At 40.3% G+C, this 23,082-nt stretch overlaps 1 protein-coding gene and 1 long non-coding RNA gene across 2 annotated transcripts; both read left to right on the plus strand.

The window, feature by feature from the left end:
• The first annotated feature begins 7,700 nt into the window (after window positions 1–7,700).
• On the plus strand, window positions 7,701–12,071 carry LOC308090310. The gene is made up of 6 exons (XR_013933604.1): window positions 7,701–7,820; window positions 8,189–8,263; window positions 9,022–9,084; window positions 9,419–9,475; window positions 9,703–9,768; window positions 11,740–12,071. It is a non-coding gene; the product is annotated as an uncharacterized lncRNA (long non-coding RNA).
• A 2,363-nt stretch (window positions 12,072–14,434) lies between these two features.
• On the plus strand, window positions 14,435–22,351 carry LOC308090928 (scavenger receptor cysteine-rich domain-containing group B protein-like; the record flags this gene model as incomplete). The annotated part of the gene is made up of 5 exons (XM_080436202.1): window positions 14,435–14,471; window positions 16,324–16,365; window positions 18,019–18,333; window positions 21,427–21,532; window positions 22,342–22,351. The coding sequence occupies 5 exons, from the start codon at window positions 14,435–14,437 to the stop codon at window positions 22,349–22,351; spliced, it is 510 nt and encodes a 169-aa protein (XP_080292328.1).
• Window positions 22,352–23,082: the final 731 nt, after the last annotated feature.

Below are 23,082 nucleotides of genomic sequence, written 5' to 3' on the forward strand. Positions count from 1 at the left end.
TATTGATTGATTGAATACTTTATTAGACACAAATGTAAACAGCACGAGGTACAGTCATACATTTGGGGTAAAAGGATAACACAGCAAAGTCCTGGGGACGTGTTTCCATTGTGGTCCTATCAGTCAACATCATATTTACACATACTTAATGCTCTCAATTATTACATATTTCTCTCATTTTACTAGATTAATGCGTTTTGGGCATCTTTTAATCAGAGTGGCCCTTGACTGCCACATTGTTGCTTTAATATGCAATTTTAATAGGATAGATAATAGATAATATTCTTGTTAAAATAAGTGTTAAATAGTTCTATATTCTGATCATAATCATAATCATTGCTATAGAGCAGTGGTTCTCAGGGGTCCTTGGGGGGGTTAGGGTGTCCCAAGCAAAATGCGTTAATATAGCAACATCATTGTTTTAACCACTTTTAACCCTATATACATCGACTAATTGAAAATAGACGATCTACAAGCTCACAATGTGTCGCAATGTGACACGTTGTGTAGGCTTGTAGATCGGCTGTTTTCAAAACAATAATAACGTAATATTTTGGGGGTCCTTGACATTAAAAAGGTTTGAGAAGCACTGCTATAGAGTGTTAAACAGGGGTCCCCCTGCTCCCCAGCTATTCAGTAAACTGAAAATGCATGCAAGTGATGACACAGAAATGAGCAGCGACATTGAAGCTGACAAATGGTATACTGTCTTTTGATTTGATGAAAGTGGCAACCCACCGGCCTTCTGGCTTTCTTCTTCTGTCTGCGAAACCTAAAACACACCCATGACCAGGCCTGGAATTTCATCATTTTAGGGGCAAGGCCACTTGGCCTTTGGTGTTGTCCAATTTATGAGGGCACAAAGGCCACATTCCAAGGCAGGAAGGCCATTAAATAAAACAAGATTTTAGACCATTGAAATAATTAATTGAATTTAAGGGTTAAAGGGATATTTCACTTTCAAAAAAACTTTTGGTCATTTTATCGTCTACTCAGGATTTTGTGAGCCCCCCAGACCGTTTTTAAGTTGCTTGATTCAGTATTTAGATATTTGATAATCATTTTATCAGACACGCCCCCTTCCTATACAAACCCATTTTAACTTCAAACTACATTTTTAACCTGTTAGATTCATCAAAAACACCCGTCCTTGGTTCTGCTGACTCACCCTGCCCTCCTAATACGTGATGGGGCCGTGTTTTTTCGATAACTTTTTTCATTTATTTTATTTAATTTGTTTAATGTATTGCATTTTTTTCATTTTCCCAAAACAATATAAAAAATAAATGAAAAAAGTTATCGAAAAAACACGGCCCCCTCGCGTATTAGGGTGGGGTGAGTCACCAGAACCAAGGACGGGTGTTTTTGACGAATCTAACATTTGGAGTTTGAAGTTATAATGGGTTTCTATAGGAAGGGGGCGTGTCTGATAAAACGGATATCAAATATCTAAATATTGAATGAAGCAACTTAAAAACAGTCTGGAGGGTCACTAAAGCCTGAATAGACGATAAAATGACCAAAAGTTTTTTTGAAAGTGAAATATCCCTTTAACCCTGTAAGACCCGGATATATTTGTACTTGCAAAAAAAAATTAAAAACCTTTCAGATGGTCTTGTAGGAGTATTTTGAAGAGGAAAATATAATGTTTTTTTAAAAAAAATGTTTTGGTAAGTTTTTATGCAAATGTTGACATTTAGCAACGTTGGGTCCATCAGGTAGCAAAATTTCCTATAGGCCATTTTTATGGATAACATGGCAAATGTGTAATTACTTCACTAAAACAACTTAATGATTCATTTATATGGTTTATTATTTGGCCTCAGATCAATTATGAATAATATTTGGCCTCAGAACAGTATACATTATGAATAATAACACCAATAAGCCATATTTTTTAATCAATTTTCACCTTGAATGAATAATGAATAATAATGAACAACCCCCACAACCCCCAACAAGTACCACAGTGGTCCCACTGTCCTTGTAGACAGTATTGAAAGCAAATTAAACATACTGAGAAATAACAAGGGAATATATTGGTTAAACTATGGTTGAATATACATTGTTTAGGGGGAGAGAGAAAGTTTGGGTGGACATTTTCTGAGGCTTACTGCTCAAAGCAAACAATTCAGTTTTTGTGAACAAAGGAACCAGCTTGTATGGTTACAAATATCATTGGAAATTAGATATTAAAGAAAAAAGGCACATATAGCCTACTCTCTCTCACTGTTTCTCTCTCTCTCTCTCTCATATATATATCTCATATATATGAGAGAGAGAGAGAGAAAGATATATATATATATATATATATATATATATATATATATATATATATATATATATATATATATATATATATATATATATATATATATATATATATATATATATGCAAAGTGGGGGAAATACACATATAACTGTTTAAATCTATTGTGAAAACTATATATAAGGCTGAACAGTAGCAGGTGAACATTAGGCCTGCCCTTGTATTTTTTTGCAACCAAGAGGGCCCAACGTTGACCAAAAGCAACAAGTATGAATCATGCTATAATTTAAATTTGGGACATATATTTCACAATAATAACATATGTACATGTTCTAGACATTGTAATGTTCACCAAAACAAATATTACAGGCATATTACTTACGTTTTTGTGAGGAATATCTTCCAGAGAAAAAAGAGATCTGTTCCAACAGAGATTTTTCAAGTTGTGATGATTCCTGGCTCTGTGGGGGGTATTTATATGCAAATATCCTGGCCAATGGCATTGTAAGACTAAACAATAGGACCCAATGAGGATTTAGAGGTGAAAAAATAACAGAAAAACAAATTATTTAAACTCCTTTCTTTATAAAATATAATTGTTGCTCTAAAGCATCGCTGGGTCTTAGAGGGTTAAGGATGATTTTAAATTTAATATGTAGACTATCTGCAGTGACATAAAAAAAATATGGTATTTACAATCTGATCCATGCTCAGCCTTGCTCCAATCAAAGTCACTGGATTGGTTTAAAGATGGGGACTCAGGGGAGTTAAGAATTCAGAACCTCAACAAAAGACACTGGTGACTATGTTGGACTATCTCAAGAAAGAGACACTGGTGTCTACATAGAGTAGGTGGACAGTGACGTTGACCAGTTTCACATTCAAAACCATTGCATCATGCATGTCACACAAACAGAATGCAATGTGTTTTGTTGATATAACAAGTTTGTTCATATAGAGTCCTATCCACAAATCCACCATTTAACTTCCACAATCCACATGATCCAAACCATTGGTGTTGTGTGCCGCATTCTGTTTGTGTGACATGCAGGATGCAAAGGTTTTGAAAGTGAAAATGTACAAATTAATCCAAAAAACTAGCGTCATTTGTATTGTTGACCTATTTCTACCATGTAGCGCAGGTTTCGTTCAACTATGACCCCTCTGTCACATGGTACTATGTTTTGTGTCCAGAATCACTGCGCTGCTGCAGCAAACTCTCTCAAAACAAGGTGCACTGCCAGTGTTGCCAGATTGTTAGATAAATAAGCAGCCAGGTCTATGAAAACAAGCCCAAAACAAGCGACTAATAGGCCACATGACCTATATACATGTATATATATTGAAAATAGCCGATCTACAAGCTCATAACACGTCTTCATTGGTTAACACGTCTCTTATAATAAGCAGACATGGCAACTCTGGCAGTGCACCTTGTTTTGAGAGAGTATGCTGCAGCAGCGCAGTGATTCTGGACACAAAAAATAGTACCACGTGACAGAGGGGTCAAAGTTGAACAAAACCTGCACTATATGGTAGAAATAGGTCAACAATACAAATGACGCTAGTTTTTTTGATTCATTTATTTTTAATGAGTGGCCCCAACAAATCACCGGAACTACTTAATATTCATCAGAACCGAACCAGAACTCTGACCACGGGACTCGGGCAATCAATTAATACCTTTGAAACCAATACATTGATTAATGGCAAGTATTTACTACAGCTTTAAGTCCAAAAATCTGAACTAACCCTTTAAGGCCACTGTGGCCTCAGGGCATGCCATTTTTTTGAGGGGCAAACTGAGGTACGACGATGGCCATGGCCGTGGCCTGTCTGAAATTCCTGCCCTGCCCATGACTAATTCAAAGATTATATAACCTTTATGCCATCCGCCATACTTTACACCCTTTATCTGCCTAAATAACTGAGCATGCAATGTATCTTTACCATTTAGGAATTATGCAGTCAGTTTTTATCCAGAACGACTTCACACGTGTGAAATATAGTAAAAGACATGCACCCTTCAAACATTAGACAGTTGCATGCCGAAAGCTCACTGCATCCTGTTGTGTATTCTGTATGTCGTAGTCTGAAACAATGTGTGTGTGTGTGTGTGTGTGTGTGTGTGTGTGTGTGTGTGTGTGTGTGTGTGTGTGTGTGTGTGTGTGTGTGTGTGTATGTGTGTGTGTGTGTGTGTGTGTGTGTGTGTGTGTGTGTGTGTGTGTGCGTGCGTGTGCATTTTATGTTTACTGAGAGCTGGAGAGACAGTGTGACCCCTGTTACTGAACACACACTCTATAGTAATGATGACTATCAGAATATAGAGCTTTTTCACACTTATTTTAACAGAAGAAAATGACTTATTGCACCTGGTCACGATATCAGCATAATAGTCCTCTCCTCTACTTGCTTGTTAGTGTGATTTAGTGACAGATGATACTGTTTGTAGGATTTGGTTTGATTCTACTTGTGTGTTTGTGTTCTATGTGTTTGTATAGAGACACCAGCTGTTCTGATCCTGGAACCCAACAGGCCACACATATTTACTGGAGAGACTTTTACACTCACATGTGACATGAAACAAGGAAAGACCACTGACTGGTTGTACACAATAGACAAAGATGGTGGTAATAGTACATTAGTCAGGGATTCTGATCAGAATAAACATACATTTCAAGCACAGCTAAACCACAGTGGTGAATACAGGTGTATTGGTTTTCATAAAAATCCAAAGTCTGTGAAACAAACTAAGCTAAATGAAGTAACTTTGATTGTATCAGGTAAGTCACGTCATCATACTTTCTACCTCATCATACATTATGTTTAATAACTACCATCACACCCGTATATTAGCCTTCTAATTATGGTTCTGTACACATAAAGAGATGAATATCCTGTATGAGGAACTTGAGTGGGAAATAAGATTTGATAATACGCATTATCATAACTCTATTAGGCTATAGCTTTTTGTCTCTGCCAGCCCGGATCGGCCAGGGCGGGGATTATGTTTTCGCTCTGGGACTCTGTCTGTCTGTTTGTGAGTCTGTGAGCAGACACCTTAGACACCTCTGGACCAACTTTGTAAGCACACTCCCAGTAGGCCAAGGAAAAACCTCCATCACAATTATTAGTTTGTCTTCTTTTTTTCATGGCGCTATAAAAGGCCATTTCACGTTTTGGCCTATACATCTTGAACCATTGGTCATAGCCTACAATAGATCATCCCCTTGGATTCTTTTTATCATGAAGCATCTCCCCCATATACTCCCCACCCATTTCCGCATGACTAGATTTTCCGCCATTTAGTGTTTTGTTACTACTCAAGTACTCATACAGATTATTTCCAAAACTCACACACATCGGTATACATTCTTGACACATTCGATCCAGATGTATGAGGCAGATCTTCATATTCCATTCCAATTGCTAAACGAATGGCTTCCGAAGTTTGAGGGTGCATTTAGCAAAAAATCGTGAACACTGCAATCTGCTCCAAATTTCAACTTCAAAGATCACACACAGAGGGGCATCCAAAAAAAGCAGGACCAAACGTGATTTCACTGCCACCCTTAGGGGTTACCACAAACACAAAAATGTGTTCCAGAAATGTGATTTACTTCACCAAATTAGGCACACATGCTCTTTTCTATTGATTCGTTTGATTCCCTCCTTAGTTCCTGTCTCTTTCTTTTTCAATAAATGAAATATTTGGCAAATTAATTAATTAAAACACTATGGAATGTAATTGATCTTGATGCATTGTGTATAGAGACAAGATCCCATAGCTGGAGGGATGGTCAAATTGTGATTAGCTAGTTGGTTGTTATCAGGCAGTAATTATTTATCATTAATTATTTTTAGTACTGTTAGTATTAATCAGTAACTATTTTCATCACTGTCAGTATTTTACACAGCCAAATTAGTTATTGCATACATTTGCATGGTTGTGTCCCATCTTTAAACAACTATCCCACTCAAATGCTAAGAGCCATGTATGGTTTTAAAGGTTCATTCTGCAGACTAGATGATAGCTTTCATCTAGTCTGTTCAAGTTTTAAGTGTTTCTTCCTAATGTGACCAATAGCTAAACCAAAGGCCACACTGGAAGCTGACCAGACAGACCTGCCAGTCGAGGGCAGTGTTACACTGACCTGCTCTGTGGAGGACTCATCTGGATGGAAATACTACTGGTACCAACATGTCACCCAGTCACCGATCATACAAGATGGTCAATACTCTACTGGACCAATCAGAGTGTCAGAAGGTGGAATGTACTGGTGCAGAGGAGGGAGAGGAGAACCAGTTTACTACACTGAATACAGTGATCCACGCACCATAGGTATAACATTAGTTAAAATCCCTATATTTTGAAGCTTACAATAGCCTACAACCCGGCCAGGCCGGAGACCTGTGCTCAGAGGAGCACGTTTCTAGTTTCAAATGATGTTTTCATTGCCTCCATAGTGTCTCAACCTTCAGTCTCTTCATCTACTCAACCTTCCGTGTCTGCAGCTACTCAACCTCCAGCTACTGTACCCGAGGAACAGAGTTCTCCACATGTAGTGTGGTTGATCGTAGGACTTGTTGCTGTGATTCTACTGACCATCCTTCTGCTCCTGCTGTGTCGATACAGAACATCTAAAGGTGAGAAACACTCAAACAGGGTTTATATCTTTAAATGAACTCCTACCTACAGTATGTTGTTGTCACACTGAACACAGAGGACTGGTTGCAGTGATTAAAAAATAACATATTTAACTTTTTTTTAAATTACAGATCCATGTTGTGTCAGGTATGTACTTCTCTCTGTTTCTATGACAAATGTCAACTGGCAGCTTACATTTCCCACATATAGTTGACTATTACAGGGGATGGAGCGGGTTAATTCATAGTAGCACATGGTAGTGGCCACTGTAAAGCAGGTGTAGATACAAGATAGAGATGGATGTGCCAACCTAATGCTAAAATGCTACACTATGAATGTTTCCATATACATGTTCACTAAACAGTCTAAGTCTAAATCTACCATTAAACACGCACGTGTTTAATGGTAGATATACAAGCACGCAGATCTACAAGCTCATACCGCGGCACCGAGTGCCGCGCTATGAGCTTGTATATCTGCTATTTTTGAATAGCAAAAATATAAAATATGGATAAAGGGGTTAAAATGATTGTGACGATGTATTAACACATTTTGCATGGGGACCCCCTGATACCCCGGACCCCACTTTGAGAACCATTGCTCTAGGATAGTGTTATTATTCATGGCCTTAACACCTTTCAGAGTGTGAGAGATACACGTACAATACAGTTAGTCTGTCCATCTGTCCCTAATGATAGAGCCCACCGTGAACTGAGAAGGATGTGTAGAAGGATGTGTAGTCATTAACTACACCAATGTGTAGTTATTCAGTACTTTGTGTTGCTAAATATGTATCTTGAAATAGATCTGTCAAGTCCCAGGGAACAATTCAGGACTCAGCAGCAGACCAGGGGACCAACCAGAGAGGACTTCCAGATGACGGCCACTCCCAACTTCAGCATGGTCAGCCTTTCAACCAATCAACCAATCAATCAATCAATCAATCAATCAATCAATCAATCAATCAATCAATCAATCAATCAATCAATCAATCAATCTAACCTAACCCTAATCAATAAAATGTTTTATTATTTTGAAGGAAATGTTTACAGTAACATGAACTGAACTGATCAAGTCAACCTCTGCTTTCCTCTACCAGCAGGTGGCGCCAACATCTATGAAGCAATAAAAGGCTCTTAAGTGGCTGTAAATTGTACAGTAGCATATACTGTACTTCATGATTGGGAGCTGTTAGATTTGACAGAATTGGAGAGATTAATTATATGTGGAGATCATTTGAATCTAAATAAGTCTGTGGGTCTTTGTTTCAGACGAGGCTGCGGCTGATTCCGGTGATGTGACATATTCACAGGTTCAACTCAAACGTATGAGCAAGAAAAGGAAGGGTGAGCAAACAAACAATCATGAAATGTACATGAAATATTATTACGGTGATGGACTAAGTTTGTGTTTATGTGTGTGTGTGTGTGTGTGTGTGTGTGTGTGCGTGTGCGTGTGTGTGTGTGTGTGTGTGCGTGTGCGTGTGCGTGTGTGTGTGTTATGTTGTCATTCATGCTCACGAGGAAATTACACAACTCATTGTATCTGAGAGCCTACAGGGTAAATTGCACTCCCTATGAATGTCATAAAGTATGCCAACTACCACACAATGTCCATCTCACAATGTTATTGTCTCCGAGAGTATGTTTTGCACCCTGTCCGTCCGTCCGTGTGTGTGTGTGTCCGTCCGTCCGTCCGTCCGTCCGTCCGTCCGTCCGTCCGTCCGTCCGTCCGTCCGTCTGTGAACAGCTAATCTCCCACACCGTTGGCTTGATCGCAACGAAACTGTGCACACACACTCCCTGGATGCCAATTCAGAACCTCTGCCCCAATTTCTTTCACATGGGCCTGTTATAGCGCCACCAGGAGAAATGGCACCCTTTTCACATTGGCCTATTATAGCGCCACCAGGAGGCCACAATAACCTACCTGACCTGGCGGAGACCTGTGCTCCGAGGAGCACTTTTTCTAGTTACAGACTGCGTCTTCTTACCAGTGTACACTCATTTGAATAGGTATCTAAACATAATAGTTCATAACGGTGTATAACCATATAGGTAGCTAAACATAAATGAGTGTTCTTAACAAAGAGTTTCCTCCACAGAGAAACCTGCTGATCCATTTGAGAGTTCTTTGTATTCTGATGTGAAGACTGGATCACACACAGGTAGCTACATATTCAATGTTTCAAGTACATTGATTTCCTTTTGGGTGTAAAGTATCAAGGGTCACCTTTGTTTAGGTTAATTATTTACCCCCAATAGTAGTAGCCTACTGTATATGTATCATAGCAGTATTGTATTTTTTAAGAAATGAGCATTACACTTCAGCAAACTTCTAACTGGTCATTGTGACTTTGAAAGAAGCTGAACTGTATTGTAAATTGAACGAAATCTACCGTACATGGATGTGATATGTACATATCTGCCAAAAGGTGTGTAAACTGTGTGCCGCGTGATTTGTATTTAAACTACTGCTCTGACTTGTGTGTTGTGTTGTAGAAGCAGATGTGACCTACGTCCAGGTTAACTACCAAAACAAAGACAAGAATACGAAAGGTAGGTGAAATGTACATCCACTGTCATACACTGTCAATTTACAATATGCTATAGTTTTCCCTTTACAATGCATCTTTTTCATTGAAACATAATGAGAAAATACAGATATACTGAACAGACAGCTTCATATTATGGTTAAAGCCTGAAACTTCACTTGAAACAACAGACTGTGGATTCAAATGCACTACATATAATGTCTGGTAACATCACATGTGTATTTTTGACAGAATCAGCAGCTCCAGAACAAAGTGAAGATACAGTTTATTCTCAGGTCAAAGCAGGAACATCTCTTGGTAAGATTCTATCTTCACGTAGAACAGCTGCAGAGCTAATGCTGCTGATAACCATAAATAGTCATTTCATCAACACCTCATGCGTCACTTTGATCAACATCATGTCATGTCATTTAAAGTTGTACAATGCAAATTCACAACTAACGAGTTTTAGCAACCTCTGCTGGTCACTACCGTCACTGCATACAATTTCCCTAGTCCTCGATTACCCAGAATTCCATTCGTTTTCACCGGAAGCCGGAAGCGTTTCAAAAAGCGATCTTTTAATTGTTTTATACTATCTACGGATCGTTTCTCTTAGCCAGTGGAGCATTAGTTACCATGAGCTGTGCTTTCTTTTTCTGTTATTTTTCGATCTTCCAATCCTACATTATCTTAAAATCAGCGTGAGGTTCCTTTTTGTTAATAGCGCGGTAGTTCCTGGCCAAACAGGAAACCGTTGCGGTAGTTCCTGAGGACGTCGGCCACGACGTCATGACGTTGGCCAGGAACGTCATTTTCCCGGGAAAGTCCCCCCCGTACACGTTCAATAGAAAATATATAAATAAAAGGCTTCCGGGGGTGAAATTCACGGAGTGGGTGTTGTGAAACTTTTGCCACTCGCAAAAGATATACAATTTAACTTTAGTTTTGTTGAAAACGTTACCTAGTATTACTTTAAGTGTTTATGTTACTCCTCCATTAGTGTCTGCTGTTGTTGACAACTAAATAGTCAATTACACTGTCCCTCTTTAGCAGTGCCATTCATCAAAAGGTGGTAAAAACTAACTGCAGATAGTTAATGTCTACTTTGATACAAAGTTGACCTTGGTAGGTCTTATTAGCGTACTGTAAATTCAGCGCCATTCGATAGGGACTGAATCGTAACTCATATCCCCCATAGTCAACTCTTGCCGCGCCGCTCAGGCCCGTCCGCTCAGCAGCAAAAAAAAAAAAGAAGATGTATTTTGCTGCGTGTACAAAACACTTCCTCTTTTGACCCAAAATGCATCCCCTCAGTGTAAAGAGCCTATATGGACAGCAACTATGACGCGAAACATACCACCCAAGTATCCTTTATATGTAGGAATTGTCCATTGTCTTTTCTAATAAGACGGACAATATTAAATTGTGCGGATAAATCACCAGGTTCAAGTCACTTTGATTGGTTGCTGATATAAACATCACTGACACATGTTCAAACATGTGGTGCGTGGCCCCGACCGGAGCGGCTTGGAGCGGCGGGCGGTCCTCGCTCCGAGTTCCGCTCCCTGACCTTTTTTATAAACTCCGCTACGTGAAAAATCGTCCCGCTCCACACTCAACTCCAGCTCTGCTCCGCTCACATAACCTAGTCCACACCATTAATAAGTCGAATGATAATGATGTAGAATTAGTATAGTTATAACAATAATATGATGTGAGCATCCACACCGATGAATAATAATATTATGTAAACATGTTGAACATGACGTCCTGTAAATTGGGATGTACTTTGATCGGCTGTCAGTGTTTCTATGGTGCATTTTGCTCTGAAAGTGACCCCACTGTCGTTATAGTTGTGATGTGGACTCTACCATCCAATTAGAACTTCAATTAGAACGTTTTTTAAAACAATATATATATATAGTTCATTGTAGTTATAGTTATTGTTCTTGGTGTGAGGGGCCCTGAAGGCCAACACATCTTGTGTCCATGTGTGTGACCTGTAACAAGGAAGAGGAGCAGTGAGAGGGTTTTGATGAAGTGAAGGTGAAAGCACACAGTGATATGTTATGTCATTATTATGAGACTAAAACAATAATTTGGCTCATTCTCAAACTGTAGGAAAACATTTACAGTTGGGAGGAGCCACATAATCTCTGTATATCCTTTATAATGTTACCTTATGGAAGTTAAATAGATGTGCCAAGACTGTAATATGTTATTCAGTGTCAGTCAGTGTGCCTGGTTTTTAAGTGTTTAAAGTTGTATGATGTTGTTTTATTCCAGGTGTGTAAATGAAGATGGAAGCCTCATGGAAGCCTAATGAAGAGATCTTTTTTTTTTTCTGGTCCCCTCAGTGGGGAGGGAGGGGGGTTGGTTGCTGTTACAGCTTCAACCAGCAGATGTCTGTTCAGATGGCTCAGATGAGCGCACAGCGGGTGGGGGTCAAAACAACCAAGCGGTAGAACGATATAAAGGGTGTAATACTTGAACGGTTAATCCACGTGCTGTAATGATTTCTTCCATGAACCCATTTTGGGCGGGAACCCCTATTTGTATCTATAGATGGGTTTCCTGTTTGTAAACATGAGAGGATGATGCGCGCGCAGTGGAGGGTTGAGCAGTAGAGGGCGCTATTACCCGCAGCAGCTCTAGTCAAATGTACATTCATAATAGAAATGGTCTTCACCGGGTTTAATGAAAGTAGATTAAATGATGCAGTTTGTAATATCTTCTTTACTCAATAAAAATGATTTGTCGGAAGTTGGATCTGTTTGTATATAATAGCAGCATTATGCCTATTATGCCTAAAATAGCAGCATTATGCCTATCTAAATCCCGAAAATAACAACAGAGTGAATGGCGCTTCCGGTTCGTTCTACCACCCGCATGCGCAGATTGCGCACTCTGCTCTGTGATGACGTCGTGCGGAAACCCATCTATACCTTTCAGGACGAGAACCCCTTTTGGGGTTCTTGTTACATGTACAGTATATATAGCAACATATGTTTTTGGTAAATTTTGAGTGAATATTTGAAGTTTTTCAGAAAACGTAGTTCAAGATTTAGAAGGATTTTTTAGATTTAGTTTTTAAATTAGGATTCTAAATAAACCTATTAGCTTCTTCCTTTCTTGCACATCAACTGTTTCTTTTTGATATGTTTCATTTTGTATACCTTGTACTAAATACATGAGCATAAATGTAATAATAATGATAATAATGATAATAATAATAATAATGTTCTGAACTAGGTGCAACAGAGATTAATTTGCCATAACTTTGGCTTTGTATTTTTTATGTATTGTAATATTTTACTGTGATAATGCTATTATATTGAATCTGCTTCATATATAGTGTTTTAAATCATTTGCCTGTTGAATTTGAGTAATTCTCTGAATTTAAGGGCTACCGATGACACCCACCCAGGAAAAACAGATGTAAATGATCTTATAGCCATTTCTGATGCAATATGTTTACTGTGCGTTGTCTCTGTCAAATGAACAAATAAAATAAATCAATATTATGATCCCATTTGAACTCGCTGAACATTCTTAAAGCTGCATTGTGTGCACAGCCTGGTCACCAGAGAAAAACACTGGCACTGTATGATTATGCAAATCATAGGAAAACGTTGTGACTGGATGTTTTGGGGCACATGTCGTGCGCCTCTTTCCCCTCCTAGTGTCTTGGGTTAAAGTGTTAGTTGGCTCCCTGCCAGCAGGGTTCCTGACTCAGTGTCCTGCCAGCCTCATCCTTCTCTCTCTGACCTGAAGAGGTCATGTAGGTCCACATGTCTGATGTGGTCCTCCCATGTGACATCAAGTGGCATTCGTATAGCATTCTTGTGCAGCTGCGGACTGGCCATTTGGCGTACGGGGCAAATGCCTGGTGGGCCGCTGGGCCAGTGGGCCGCTGGGCGAAAAAAAAAAGAAAAAAAGAAATCTGGGTTTTGCGGCCCAATTATTAGTTAAGTTAATGTTTAGGCTGGGATGCTTTCCAGCAGGGGCCTCAGTGCGGCTGCAGAGTTCATGTGCAGGGCTGGGCTGAAACAGTGAAACTCCCCCCCCCCCTCCGCCCCAAAAAAACTAAACGGACCCCCCCCCCCCGTTGACAAAACGGCCCGGGGGGTGGTGGGCCGGTTCGGACCAAAATGCCAGGGCTGAATTTCGGTCCCAGTCCGGCCCTGTTCTTGTGTAGACGCCATCCAGGGCCTTTTCCTGCTGTACTGAGAGCATCCGTGTCTCAGCCCCGTACAGCAGTACTGACTCCACTGTAGCTACGAACAGCCGCCTCTTGAGATCATCCCTCGTGTCAGATGACCACACTCTCCTCATCCCATGTAGGCAAGTGCGCTCCAGACTTTCAGATCCTGTTCTATTGAGGCAGTCCAGGCACCAAACTCATATTTAAAGTCATACCTCGAGTTCCCCTCCTGATCAGCCAAGAGACGATGGAACTGACGTGCTCAACTCAAAAGTCTTAAGAATATGTAATCTCTCAAGAACAGCTTCTGCACTGCGTTGGAATCTGTCGGGGAGGTTCGTCATAACGAGTGCGTATGGGCGTGCCTTCAGATCAGGAAGCAGGCCGCGCTTTACCCAATCAAATGTAGTGGGCGGGATTCACGTGTCCGTCGATCCTTCCGCCCTCGAAACAAACCGAAACTAATTTAACAATAGCGTCCGCGGAGCAGACAAAACCACGGAAATATATTCACATTTTAACTTACTCTTTCATCATAGAAACAAGTGGGCTTATAACCAATACGATCCATGTTCTCTGGGAGAAGTGGTGTTAGTGTTCCGTGTAGAAATATTGTTAGTGGGAATGAAAACATAGTCGCACCAACCGGAAGTGATGCGCTGAAGGCATACAACAAACACCGGTTTCCTTGCGCTCTGGCGTTACGTTTTCTTCCGCCCAGAGCCAACAGACATAGAACAAACAGCAGAGGGCGCTGTTTTTCATTTTCAGTTGGTGATGGGTTCCCAGATTGAAGAATATGTGACCCACTATGGTATGAGCCAAAAGTAGCCCATGGTCATTTGTCATCTTTTTAGAGATTATGAAATAATAGAATGTAAGCTTTCAAAAGACTTGTCATTCACTAGCCTGACACTCAGCCTGAATTTTCATTTCGTTTCACTCCATTATTCAGTCTGAAAGCCCTCTCAATGCAGCGGAGTTCTGAGATGGGGGCGTGGCCAAAGTGGGACTCCACTATGAGCCAACGCGATTGGTTCATACTGGATTGTCCCGATCCCGATTCGTCGGTCAGATTTTCAACCGAGCAACACCCGCCTTCGAAAGCGTCACCAGACCCTGAATGCTAGGCAAAGGATTCAGGGGGTGGAGCCAGGCTAGTCATTCACTGAAATCGGAACATATATGAAAAAAAGAAAACAAAGAACACCCCAAAAAAGTATATATGTATAGTATTAAGCTCATTTGTGGCTTTTCATTACCCGCTAAGTGTGTCTCAATCTGTTGGAAGGGGACACATACGAGTGCCGACACAAAAGCACTTCCTATGTTCTGTTGGGTTGAGCATCTTACCAAACAGGAAGTGGACGTTGCAGCCAACTGTATTGTACTGTAGTCTGTATACGCAGCATTCAGTCACACGTCAGGATGACGTTTGCATCGACCTGCATAATATCATGTGAGTATTTTTTATCTTGTTTTGGTTTACTTTATCTGTTTCATTTAATTTAGTCGAGGCGGAGTATCTGCTCTCAGTTCTGCACTTATGTCCATTCATTTTATTATTAAACAAGGCTATTAAAGTTGTGGTTTAGTTTTTATTTTATTTTATGTGTTATTATTATTTTTTATCTGGAGCAAATGGAAGCCCAACATGAGTGGTTATGAGGTTTACATGTAATGTTAGTCAACCTGAGGTTCTCAGTAGAAGTGTTTGATTATAGATGCAGTCTAAATGTTTAACTGACAAAATGAGTTAAAAGAGAGGAAGAGAGTCAGTGAGAGGAACAGGAACCAAACGCGGGACCAACAGAACAACACACATGCACGCACACACGCACGCACGCACACACACACACACACAAACACACACACACACACACACACACACACACACACACACACACACACACACACACACACACACACACACACACATCCACCTGTGAGCTGCAGGAGAACATAGTTGAATATTAAACTATGATTAATACACTTATAGGTGAAATATTATTAAAATGAACATGAACACCACTTCAAATGAAATGAACTATTGAAGTGAACAGAATGGAGATCTGAACTGATTAAGTTTACATGAACTTGAATCAAACTGTATTCAGGTAGGAGAGGTAGTTGAATTAAACTGTATTCAGTTAGGAGAGGTAGTTGAATCAAACTGTATTCAGTTAGGAGAGGTAGTTGAATCAAACTGTATTCAGTTAGGAGAGGTAGTTGAATCAAACTGTATTCAGTTAGGAGAGGTAGTTGAATTAAACTGTATTCAGTTAGGAGAGGTAGTTGCTCAGGAGGTAGAGTCGTCACCATCATCATTCGAGTGCCGTCGCGATCGAGAGATCTGCAACGCAAACTGCTACCAGCAGGTAGAGTGTCCACTTGGGAATCAGAAGGCTCCAGGTGTAAAAGCCCCAAATATACGTTGAAGTGGGTTGGTGGGTTGGTCCCGGGGTTTAATCTGGGCCAGTTTATAAAACAGGCTAGCCCACTTGAAAGTATAGGGTAAGTGGTATTTTGACCCCCTGGGTTAAGGTCAAAGTGTCATTGAGCTAACACTGAACTATTAACATCTCTCTCTCTCTCTCTCTCTCTCTCTCTCTCTCTCTCTCTCTCTCTCTCTCTCTCTCTCTCTCTCTCTCTCTCTCTCTCCACAGTGCTGTATTTCCTCATCTGCTGTGGACCTGCTCAAACAGATGGTGAGACAACGTCAATTCATTGCATTATGGGTAGTGATAGACAGTGTTGGGCAGTAACGTGTTACTTAGTAATATTACTGTAATATTATTATTTTCCTCTGTAATGAGTAGTGTAACTTATTCCTTTTGCCAAAACAGTAATATTATTACATATTACTCATCCAAGCAACAGTAGCAATGAACACAATTAGTTTTTGTTTCTGACCGAGTTAAAGTGCTCTGTCTTCTTCGCTGTCGCGGTTGTATTTTGTCTGAGCCACAGTCTGTCTGTGTTCAGCTGCTGCATAGAACAGCTCAGAGCCGTGGAGCAGCTCATTCAAGAATAAAAAAACACAGATCTACAAGCTATCAACACTGCGATGCTACGTATAATTAGCTTGTAGATCTATACCAAGAAAAGGTTGAACATTCATGTTTTTCAGTCCCATAAACATTGCACGTCAACACTTCTAGATGTGGCCATGTCAATGAGCCAGAAGTCAGAAAGTGGGTGAAATTCGTTTTTTGTGCATAGTTCCCATCGACCATCGTATTGTTATTTCCTTAGAAAAAAATAAAGGGAAGAAGGAGAAGGGGGGGGGGGCAAAGGGAAAAAGGAGATCAATCAAAGAAAACCAAGAAATGATCTACATATTTACACATGGTACCTGAGATAAGGTATGAGCATAGCAGCAGATGTAGCCTATACTGTGCATGATATAGCCTACTTATGGACGTTAGTTAAAGGTAGGGTAAGTGATTTGCGTTGGTTAAAATAATTGCTAAATAGCTCTATATTCTAGTCTCCTTGTCTCTCCACCTCTTTATTAAACAGAAAATGCATTTTCGTTTCAGTTTCAGTTTCATTTCCAATTTTTTTCCAACCAGGACAGAGAACTCAATCAGGATACAGATTAAACAAGTGAAATTGGAAGTGATGACACTAAGAAATGAGCAGGCAAAATTGGAACTGGAACACTATACAAATTAAGCTTAAAAATGGGTACTTTCTCCTGATTGGCTGAGATTCTGACACCTACCGAAAAAAAATATTTTCTGTTTATTAAAGAGCTGGAGAGACAGGGAGACTCCAGTTACTGAAAAAACACTCTATAGCAATGATTACTATCAGAATATAGTATATATATATATATATATATTATTTTTTTTAAGGTGCTTGCAAAACACACAAAAAAAGACAAAAGTCAGTGCGTTGTACATGGGATTAAGGTGCAAAATGTCAGTGCGTGTCGACCGCATAATCCACATAAGGTAGATTGACACTGGTATGATCCGCAAGTAGGTCCATGAGGAAGAGCAACGAAAAAATATAATATTAACAGACACATTATATACAGTATTATAAGAACATAAATAATATTATTATTTACTTTTGCACCTGAACCACGAGCGAGGTCGTAGCAAGTAGCTGCACCGAGTTGTTTGGTCTTGGCCTGGTTTACAGTATTGAGATGGCTAGGAATTATGTGTATGGAAGAGGATGATCACATTTTAACAGGGGGGGGGGGGGGGGGGGCAGTGCTGTGTGTCTTATTATAAACCTTCATGCATCACATACTGTATCATTTTCAGGCATTATGACATTTTACACAATGCATTTTAAACTGTTCTTCTTGTAACAATATTAAGTTTCATGTTTTCCTTCTCACTCAGTTGATCGTCCAGTGAGGCTGGTCGACGGACCACACTCCTGTTCTGGCAGAGTAGAGATCTACTATGATGGCAGATGGGGGACAGTGTGTGATGATGAGTGGGGTCTGCGTGATGCCAAGGTAGTGTGTAGACAGTTAGGCTGTGGGAAGGCTCTGTCAGCAAAGGATGAGGCATTCTTCGGACAGGGTGTTGGGAAGATCTGGTTGGATGGTGTCAGATGTTCAGGCAGTGAATCAAGTCTCTCACAGTGCAGCCATGCAGGGTTTGGAAGAACCAACTGTAACCACGATGAAGATGCTGGTGTTGTTTGTGAAGGTAAATATATCCTATATTACATTTGCGAAAAGTCAGCCCTTCCTCTGCCCCGGTGATGCCAATGCATTGTTTCGGTATCAACACAACAACAACCAGGGGTGAAAGTGGCTGACTCTTGCCGGAACTGACACATGAACACAGCGCGCGTGCGTGTGTCGTGCCTGCGCGTACATTTATTATTTGACGGATTTTGGTACTTTATTTCGGGTTTAGGGTTAGGGTTAGGTTAGGGTTATTTTATTTAATTCTTATTTTTTGCCTGATTTTACCGATTTATTATTTTTAAAAAGAAATGTAATTCAAATATTTGTATTTATTTTTGCAAAATCGATTGGGTGCACCAGGCCCACCCATGGCTGCACCCCTGATACTCATGATGAAAACAGAGCTATATTGTCCAACTTGACCATACTGTACAATACCAAGTACTCTAAAGCCAGTTCACCCGTGATGCAAGCTTGTACATCTGCTATTTTTGTGCAGTATTTGAACATTGTTTGTATTTATTTTTTTAAGACAAGTGTTCTCTTCTGGGGGTCCCTGGCACAAAACATTTGCAGATGGGTGTCCATGGCTAAAATCAAATGTATTAAAATATTTTGAAAATAGCAGATCTACAAGCTCACAACGCGTCATCGCTTGTGAGCTTGTCGATCGGCTATTTTCAAAGTTTAAATAGGGCTGAAGCGGCTTATATATGTTTTGTCATAATAATTTAAACCTACAAAGTAACTAGTAGTAACTAAAGTTTTCAAATACTTGTCTGAGATGTATTGGAATAGAAGTAAAAATATTGCAAATTGGAAATACTCCAGTCAAGTAAAAATACCTTAAAATTATACTCAAGTACAGTACTTGAGTACATGTACTTAGTTACTTTCCACCACTGTCAGCATAGATTAATTACTCACCTTCTGCAAAGATGACGAAAGAGAACACACTTTTGTTCCATAGGCCCACATTGTCTTGGTTTCAGAGAGCATGGTGGTAAATATGAACTTTTGCCCCAAAGTCTTTATATTCCATAATGTCCCACGACCCACGTCCGTGTTATTTACTTTTTACTCAAGCTAGCATGGAGTTTGAGAACGTAGGCTTGACGCACGTTAGTCAAGCGGCCCCCAGAAATCTGGTTTCCTTTCAAAAAGGAAACCTATACTTGTAATGTTACAATTCAACACACGTTTTATTTTTAAATAGAAGTAGAAGTACCCATGTAGCCTAATTGTCTCCGCCAGGCCGAAAGGCATGGCGAGAGAGTATGTTTTCCCCCTGTCCGTCCGTCCGTCCGTCCGTGACCAGCTGATCTCCGGGTCTTGATCGCAGCGAAACTGTGCACACCACACTCCCTGGATGCCAATTCAGAACCTCTGCCCCAAATTCTTCTCATGGGCCTTTTATAGCGCCACCAGGAGGCCGATTTGTGCAAAACATATTTTTTGACAGTACTCCTACAGATTTTGTCCAAAAATCACGCAAATCGGTACACAGTATCTCTATAGTCATTAAACGAAACAGGTGATTGGCTAAAAATGTCTTCCAAAGTTTGCAGGAGTGCTCCGTTTTGAACAAAATGCCTCAAATCATGAACACATCATGAACATTATAGCGCCACCAGGAGGCCGACTTATGTAAAACACATTATTTTATACTACTCCTTCCAATTTTATCCAAATGTCATGCAAATCGGTACACATGATCTCTATAGTCATGTGATCACGACGGATGCGTTTGATTTTTCATATTCCATACTGATTGGCTAAGATTGACATCTAAAGTTTGCATTATTGGCTTGTTTTGAACAAAATTCCACAAATCATGAACTTACCTTCTGATTGCGGTCAAACTTTGCACGCACATTCAGACTATGTTGAGGAACAAATGCCACCCTTTTAACATTGGCCTGTTATAGCGCCACCAGCAGGTCTAATTTAGCGAAACAAATGTTTTTAACAAAATGCCTCAAATCATGAATGCAGTCAGTGTCCGATTGTCGTGCAAGGCCTAAGAAGAAATGGCACCCTTTTCACATTGGCCTATTATAGTGCCACCAGGAGGCCAAAATAGCCTACCTGACCTGGCGGAGACCTGTGCTCCGAGGAGCACTTTTTCTAGTTTAATATGGGATTTTCACAGCAGCCTTTGACTTATTCGGGACTTATTCGTTCCGGTAAAAGATTCGGGACCGGAACGCCATTCCTGACCGTTCCGGCCCACTTTCACCCCTAGCAACAACATATCACATGTCACTACAACACTAGCCACAACGTGCATGCTTCATTTACGCATTGTTTCGTCTACTTTTCATTGCTCACTAAACATTTGCCTCTTTGGAGCATAATTATTTTCGTCCAACAATATTTTGGCACAGAAACCTTTAGCACACCGTTTAGCATTAGCCAAAAATGTCTCATAGTACTTACACATTATGTCTTTGCAGTCACCGCGGTAATGTCCCTATTCCCACCACAGTCAGGCTAATATGTCCGTCCTTTTCGTGCCATGTACATCCCAAACAAAACATTATTACCCACACTATCGTCTTCACGTCTGTAAACAACACTTCTGCCGGACCAAAAGTGAGGTTGCCAGATTCTGCGTGAGAAACAAGCTACGTCACGCTAGATGGGAGGCCCGCGCAGCGGGCCAAACTTCTAGTAATATACAGTATAATAAATAAATATCAGTATTAACTGCAGTGTTGGTATGTGTCTTAAGGATTCTTTTTTAAATGCCTTTTATGTCTGTAAAGCAAAATTACATTTTGGCAGAGGTTTGAGTTGAAATTATACCATGTATAACTTCCAAATATAAGATAAGAGATATCTTCAATGGTTGTTCTGATGATTAGAAACTGATATTACAAAATATGCTCCACATTGAGCTGCATTGCACAGTGAAACATGTCTCAAAGTCACTCGTTTAGCACAAACAAAAGCAAACAAAGTGGATTCTGACATTTTGTAACATTACAATCCAGTCCGGATGTTACCTGTTGGCAGAATCTGTTTAGCATGCTTTGTGTTTGTGTGCTAAAAAAACCAAAAAACGTTGAGAGCTGTTTATAATGCAGATACATGTGCTTTCCAACAGACACATCACCTGTTCTCAGTGTGTCTCCTCCATGGTTGAGTCCTGGAGCCTCAGTGACTCTGAGCTGTGAGGTTAAAGAACCATCTGCAGACTGGAGGTTCTACTGGTACAGAGCTGTTCCTAATCTATCACTCACCGCCTACACTTATGAGCTCATACCTGATAGCCTCCATGGAACTGTAGAAGGTTCCTACGTCATTCATGATCCTACAGGCACAGGAAGATATGCGTGTAAAGCTGGGAGAGGAGACCCAGTTTATTACACTCGATACAGTGAACCTCAGTCTGTCTGGTCTGGTGGTGAGTTTATTCACTATGCATCATTCTTCTAGGTTGTTTTCTAGATAGCCTACATCAGTGGTTCTCAACCTTTTCAGGCCGTGCGACCACCCAAAATAATCATAATATGTGATCCGAGGACCCCCACCCTGACAAGCTCTTGGAATTGTAGGAGTTGAGTTATTACATTTAGGAGTTTGACTCGTTCCACAGATAAATATTGTGAAAATAGCTGATCTAGCTTGTAGATCGACTTGCCTCTTTCTTATATAATTTGACAATTTGGCCAATGTTTGACCAGTTTTAAAAGTATAGTTTGTTGATTACTTTAGATGCAGTGATGGTATTTTTAGGTATTAAAAAGGTCTTAAAAGTCCTTACATTGTCACTTCACTGTCATCTGGGGACCCCCCCCCCATCCAAAACCATGTGGCCTCCCTGGGCGTCCTGACCCACAGGTTGAGAACCACTGGCCTACATGACAGCCTTACTTACTATTCTTCATATTTTCGCTCACATTCTCTGATCTTGTTCTCACTTTTCCTGAGTTTAGCTAACTGTCATTAACACTGTTTCTTTCTTTTCTTTTACCTCTGTGTTGTGTTTTAGATGTTCATTCTTCATTTTCTCTCACAGTGAGTTCTAACAGAACTCAACACTTCCTCTCTGAGTCTAATTCCAAGTCTTACTCAGTGAGCTGTGAGGGAAACTCTACTGAATGGAGAGTCAAGTCCTACGGTATACAAAACAAATTATTAGGTCGAGGTGAAAGTAACACCAAAGTGTACTGGTGTGAGTCTGGACTGGGAGAGTACAGCAATGCTGTCAACATCACAGTACATAGTGAGTCTATTTACTTAATTCAATACCTAACTACCTATACTGCAACATTCCATCAACTCATTGAAAACATGCTTTTGTATCAGTTCAGTATGAATGTTACCACGTGGACATGTGGGTTTTGATTTGCTAATTGTTTTACAGATGGTCCTGTCATCCTGGTGAGTCCTGTTCATCCTGTGACTGAGGGACATTCTGTCTCTCTTCAATGCAAACACAGAACAGCCTCGTCTCTCTCCAACGTGGACTTTTATAAAAACAAAGAACTGGTCCAAACTAAAACCAATGGAGAGATGATCATACCTGCTGTATCTAAGTCTGATGAGGGATTCTACAAGTGTAACTATTATGGAGGAGAGTCACCACAGAGCTGGATGGCAGTATGTGAGTATACTGATTTGCTGTTACTGTTTATTGTCTCCGCCAGCCCGTAGGCATGGGGAGACTATGTTTTGCACCCTGTCCGTCCGTCCGTCCGTGTGTGTGTGTGTGTGTGTGTGTGTGTGTATGTATGTGTGTGTGTGTGTGTGTGTGTGA

Source organism: Gymnoscopelus braueri (genome assembly GCF_963280865.1).
Source record: "Gymnoscopelus braueri genome assembly, chromosome: 8".
NCBI lineage: Eukaryota > Metazoa > Chordata > Actinopteri > Myctophiformes > Myctophidae > Gymnoscopelus > Gymnoscopelus braueri.